The sequence below is a fragment of the Pterocles gutturalis genome, unplaced genomic scaffold (genome assembly GCF_000699245.1).
Source record: "Pterocles gutturalis isolate BGI_N339 unplaced genomic scaffold, ASM69924v1 scaffold5897, whole genome shotgun sequence".
NCBI lineage: Eukaryota > Metazoa > Chordata > Aves > Pterocliformes > Pteroclidae > Pterocles > Pterocles gutturalis.
In genome coordinates, this window is record NW_010115134.1 from 6,403 (window position 1) to 12,535 (window position 6,133).

Below are 6,133 nucleotides of genomic sequence, written 5' to 3' on the forward strand. Positions count from 1 at the left end.
TAGAAATACAGAAAGACATTCTACAGAGCCAGACACTAAAGAGCAGTTCTTAATAGCTGTCCACAGTGCACTGAATTCCTTTTTTTCCTTAGGAGTTGCTTGAGAGATACATTAGGTAATAGCACTGCCATGCTGCCAGGTAATACCAGAATTCTGAAATTTAGCAGTACAGCAATTTTACTGTTAAGAAAACTGCTAATAAAGATCCTAATGAACAAGAAGAGTTTTACCAGGAGCATACAAAGTCAAGTTACATTGATGCCATAGATATTATCTCTGTGCTTTAAAATCCTTTTAGCATTTCTAGATTCATTCCACTGGTAAAAAAAAAAAAAAAAAAAAAAGTCAAGATAAATCAAATACATACAGAAACACACTCAGTCAAATGGCACTCATTGCTTTTTGTACAATTAAGCTTTAGTGAAAATATACATCTTAAAACAAATGAAGTACAAATGTACAAAAATCCTTGAACTCAGATAAAAAATATATATAATACACTTTGCTACAGAGATATAAAACATTTAAAGTTTGCTCATCCTTTCTGATGAGAGTAAAATGATTTAAAGTCTGGAGGACTCCTGCTCATCATCACTGCAATCAGATTTAAAGCAGACCTGCAAGAGAAGACAAAGAGACAATTCAACTGCAGAACTGACGCTACTGATGGTTTGTGTGTTTTATGGGGCACAGAAAGACTGAGGGATAGGGGGTGGCTCTTTTTCCAGCATATTTTACTCCATACTAAGTAAATGCTTTGGAAATATCAAAGGAAACCACAAACCAACCCCAAATCTCAAGTCATTAAAGTTTCATTTAACCTTAAGATCTTTCCTTCTTTTAACTTCACAGGACAATTAACTGCAGTCTTATTACTTCAAAACCAACTGAAGGCTCTCAAGCTGCACTGATTTTTTTAGGACTCCTTCTCAATATATAGAACCATATCTTGGGACAGTATGAACCCTGCTGATTCAGCTTGAAAAGACTACAGTAAGGCACAAGCTTTAGCTATGTGAGATTATTAGTACACTTAACCATTCCTTCTATTCCATTACTGTAAGTGGCAGAAAAGTGAATTTGAAAAGGTGAACTAAAAATGACAGTACTTTTATACATTCCATTAGCATTGTACCCTTTTAGAGGGGTGAATTAATGGTTGATGACAAAAAATATCATCATGCAATTTTAATACATCACCCTGTTGCGGTTACTTAATGATATACTCCTAGCAATTTTAAAATTCCATTTCTGCTTGAAAGCAAAAGTAATTTCTACAGAAGTGTTCTCTACTGGAATATACTCATGCTTCTCAAGATAATTCCAGTCTAAGTGCAGGCATCCTGAGCAAGCAGAACTGTGTACAACATCTTCAACTGAAAACCTTTACAAATAGTCTATTTCTCAACAACCTATAAACAAGCACAATATGCCACACGTCTTTGGGGTGGTAAATACTCAATTCATATACCTCTAAACGTTTACTAAAGAGTAGAAGTTATATGTGGAAGAAAAAGCTGTGCATTATCAAACGTTATGTAAACATAGATTATGTTGTTTTGGTAAAGGCATTAAATTTGTTTCGTGATGCTTCTTCACACTCATTCATTTAGTGGGTATTTTTTACTTATTTGCTTAATACACTAGAATGATTCATTAGGAGCCCAACTTTCTAAAGGAGCGAGTCCTAGGAGTTGCATTGGTCCACCACACTTACTTCTGAGTTCATTAGTCCATTTTATTTACATTTTTACAGACAGGGCCTCAATTATCTTTGAAGTCATCTCCCCAGAAGTTTTTATAAAAACTGGCAAAATAAGTGAGGAGCAAGAGCCAAATTAATATATTTAGGAAAGAAAGGTCTATAGCACAGCTGTTAACAGCACAGACTACCTTTTCCCCAGGTAACAGCTAGCAGACAGTACAGGAAGATAGAATGCTGAGGAAGGGAAAACTCCAGGAGTTACAGGGATTGCCACAGTTTCTAAAATGCAGTGCAGGGGCAAAGCCATAATAAACCAGATTTCATTCATTTCAGTATTCAGACAACAACTTATTTTTCCTAACACAAAATAATACAAAACTTGAATGGATGTTAAGGTCTTACTTTCTTATGGAAGAAAAGAAACACTCTTACCTCTCCACTAAAAAGTCTGTGAAAGAAGCCTCTCTTTGGTTTAGGAGACCTCTCTCTGTCTGGTGACACAGTACCATCAGTTTCACATGCATTGATATCTTCAAAGCATCCTGTTTCAATCATCTTCAAAACATATGAAATATAAATGAAATATCAATACAAGCCTCTCAAACAAGTTCCATGTATTATCTATTTACTATGGCTGGGTACTCCTAACAACTTAGAAATTCATCAGCCAAACTATACCACTCACAGAGCTCCATGAAGGAAGGCACCAAGTCTACATTAACTCTCCTTGTGCACCCAGTGAACTAAAGAATAGCAACAAGAGCACTATCGTGCAGGTAAATACTCAGTTGCTCCCTTGCTTTGGTAAGGTGTTTCTTCTGCCAATGATGCAATAAGCAGAAGTTTTTAGAACCAGAAATTGATTTTTCCCTTCATCTATTCTGCTCATTTCAGAGCAGTCTAACCTAACAAATATAATCTCTTCACACCCTGGACTCAACTTTATTAATAAACACGACATTGAGTAGCAGAAATGATTATTCTATGCAGAAAAATATCAGAGGGGATACTTTTTACAAAGGGTAAACGAGTATAGCTTGTAGAGGGAGAGAGGGCATAAAAAAGAGGAATAAGAAATGCAGTCTGCTTTTGTAAACCATGACATTAGGTAAATTATGGGAGGGGAGGAGGAATTCTTAAGAGACCGAGAGCAAAGATTTGAGGGAAAGCTCAGTAACATGAATTAGAAGAAAAAAAAAGTACAAATGTAAAATGAAGTCTGCACAGTTATTCATTGAAGAGAAGGAATTGCCATCACCAGAATTCCACAACTACTTTCAACTTGATCTCTCTATGTGGGGTTAATGTTATTAAGCTGCAATGCATTACTTAATGACTGGATCATATTCTAAAGTTCAGAATTACAGCACAGGAAATATTTATTTCTCCAACAGCGTCAGGTTCATTGCTTTTTAATGAAGACTTTCTGTGTCAAATGACACCTTTCAAATCTCCTTAGTGTAATGCAAAAAAACCAAAAGGGAAACAAAAGGGAATGTACTTTTTTCTCTGACTTGTTCAGAAATTGCACATCTTTTGTGGTCAAGCTTTAATAAAAAAATTACACTGGGGAAGTATGATACTAGTAGAATTCAAGACAATACTAATTTCAAAAAGTTAGAAACCTCTTATAATGGGGGGAAGGCATTCATAACAAGAACTACAATTTTAAATAAACGTTACTGTGTGCTCTTCCTGAAATAATAATATTTGAATTTCCTGAACAATGAACTGCACACACAGAGGTAGCAAAATTCTAGTATTCTATGCAGAATACTAGAATACTCATCACTAGATGAAAAAGCTTTAAGAGAAAGTCTGACTCAACTGATGTTGAATTGTTTGCTTTGAAAAGGTGAATCTGCAGTTCTGTATTACTATGTCACTGAGATACTCTATTGATACAGAGGCATGATACACAAACAGCTTGCACTGCACCTATTTGCTTTTGAATACTTTGAACAGAATTCTCTCCTTCTATGAACAGCAATATTGAGTAATGGGATAGAAGAACAAGGAAAATGCGGCCACACTGATGCTAAATAGCGTTCTGTAGGCTGTATCCAATGACAAGATGCCAGATTCTATTTATGCAACTTTACCATAGATTTTTAGCAAGTTGTCTATGTTTTGGGAAAAAACAAAGTTTTTCAAAGAGACTTTGTGAAGTCTCTCAGCAAAGAATTTTAAAGCAGAAACTTCTTTACATCTCACAAAGTTAATACTATAATTATATCACTTCCATTATATCCCTATTTGCTCTGCTAAAGAAAATAATCTTTTATGAAACATACAATACCTCGTTTTGCCAAGGGATTGAGACACAACCTGTAACAAATTTGGAATAGAAGTCATCATCTGTAGTATCCAGGTTCACTCCTTTTACTGTTGAGAACTGCTCTATGTCCAGGACATCTTTACAATATACGGCACGTGGCTGCAGTACAATACAAGATTGCTTCATTAAGGTTTTGGGCTTTGGTTCTGGGGTTTTTCTGTTGGTTTTTTTGGTGGTATAACAGAAAAGAAACAAGAAAACCAGAAAAGGCATGCAGCTTCTAAGTATTTCTTAATGGTTGTCATAATTCACTCATCTTCTGTCACCTTCCTTTCAACTCCAAAGTAATTTCTTCAAAACTCATCTTAATTTTTTCAGCATCTGAGCTAGGGAAGTAGACTTTTAAGAGCTAAGAAATCAGCTACAAAGCTCCCTAGAGGAATAACTCTACTGTAAACTGTTTTGTGATCTCAGGTGAAATGCCACGAAACAACTAGCCATCAATAGCTACAATGGCATTCACCTGCCAATTTAACTAACTTTAAAGGTTTCTCTGGAGCTTACATGATTGCTGACATGGAATTATAACAGTTCTTGCCTTTTTAGATACTAATCAAATCTGTCTCACCTACTTACATCTGGCAAGAATGGAGGTTCTAACATGTTAGCTTCCAGCCTCTTGAAGTTAATATTCTTGAAAATAGGATGTTGCTTTACAATAGCAGCTCCATCTTCAGTGCAACCCAGTCGTTCCCCTGGATTTTTAGTGAGTAACTGCAAAGATATGGGAAAAAAGGCTGTTCCAGTGAAATAATCCCACAATTAAAAAAAATATATATATACACAAAGTCTTTCAATAAGTTACTTGGCCTTTTACTAGATGAAATTTATCATTGTATCAAAAGGAGTTGGAAATCTACAACATTCTGGGAGCAAAAAGATTTTCAGTAGACAAAAGAATCCCTGAAAGCAGACCATTTGAAGATTATACACAAAGTTATATAGAAATATTTTAATTGATGGCATGCTGAACAGATTTTCCAGTACTGACTTTGCAGCAGACTTTACTTTCAGGAAATGCACACTTACTTTCATTCCAATGGGCTTAAGTAATGCACATATTTTGCATAAACCAGTAAAGAAAACTTTTGAAGCTTTCTGTATAGACGTGCTTCTTGTTGAATTTACGAACATGAAAGATAAAAAAAAGCTGTTGTCTCATACAGACTCTTTTAGGCAAGGAAACTAGTATACTACTCTGACATTTCTCCCTGTACAGTATCAAATTTGAGAATGCTATTGTACTCCATCCATAATTACACGTGGTCCAAGGAGCACTGGGCCTTTTCATTCACATGCTGGAAAATCAATTTATGCAGCCTTCCTTCATCCTGAAAATCTCTGAATTCTCAAAGTTTGATAACTGAACAATTCATGGACAATCACAAACTTCCATCTGAACCAAAGAAAGATTTAAGAACTCCAGCTTTGAAAAATTTTCAATAGAAGACGTTAAAATAAAGTAGTTTGTCTCTTAAGAAGGATTAGAAATTTAATTTTCAAACCTCTACGTCTCTTCACCCACCATCCTGCAGATGGATTTTGCCTCCTCTGAGAACTTGTCTGAGTATATTTCCTGGTCTTCCTTTACTCTCCGGTCAATTTCATCCCGTTTGACCCTTTCCTTATGCTTCCTGAATGGAGACTGTCCTTCAATCATTTCATAAATCAAGCACCCAAGGCCCCACCAATCCGGGCTGAATGTGTACTTTTCGTTTTTGAGCACTTCTGGAGCTACAAAACAAAAATAAAGAAATCCCCATGACAATTCACTTGAAATTAGCAAATTAAATATTGATAAAGCCCTTTTGGCTCTGTGCAAGATCTTTGTGTAACTTCTCTGTACTTTGAAGAAATGTTAATTGCTACAGCAAGGACTCCGTTTATATCCAAGAGAAGTACTTAAGTTCTTTAACACTTAAGATCAGTACTGTTTGCAAACTAAGAATGAAGTTTTTCCAAAGCACAGAAAGAAATGTGTTGTCATATTAATTCATCTGCTTGTCTGGGAGACTAAATCTCTTTGAACCTCAGAAAAAAAAAAAAAAAAAAAAAAAATTGGGGGGCTCTTAAAATTCTCCCTAAAACTA

General features: G+C 35.4%; 1 protein-coding gene across 1 annotated transcript in view; it reads right to left on the reverse strand.

Annotated features, from left to right (window-relative positions):
• Positions 1–399: 399 nt before the first annotated feature.
• Positions 400–6,133, reverse strand: part of GRK4 (G protein-coupled receptor kinase 4) — a 26,393-nt gene continuing 20,659 nt past the window's right edge. The window contains exons 11-15 of the mRNA XM_010075065.1: positions 5,569–5,777; positions 4,620–4,757; positions 4,005–4,142; positions 2,138–2,260; positions 400–617 (exon numbers count right to left, since the gene is read on the reverse strand). Of these exons, the coding sequence (XP_010073367.1) occupies positions 564–617; positions 2,138–2,260; positions 4,005–4,142; positions 4,620–4,757; positions 5,569–5,777 (662 nt within the window). The 3' untranslated portion in view covers positions 400–563. The remainder of the gene's footprint in view (positions 618–2,137; positions 2,261–4,004; positions 4,143–4,619; positions 4,758–5,568; positions 5,778–6,133) is intronic.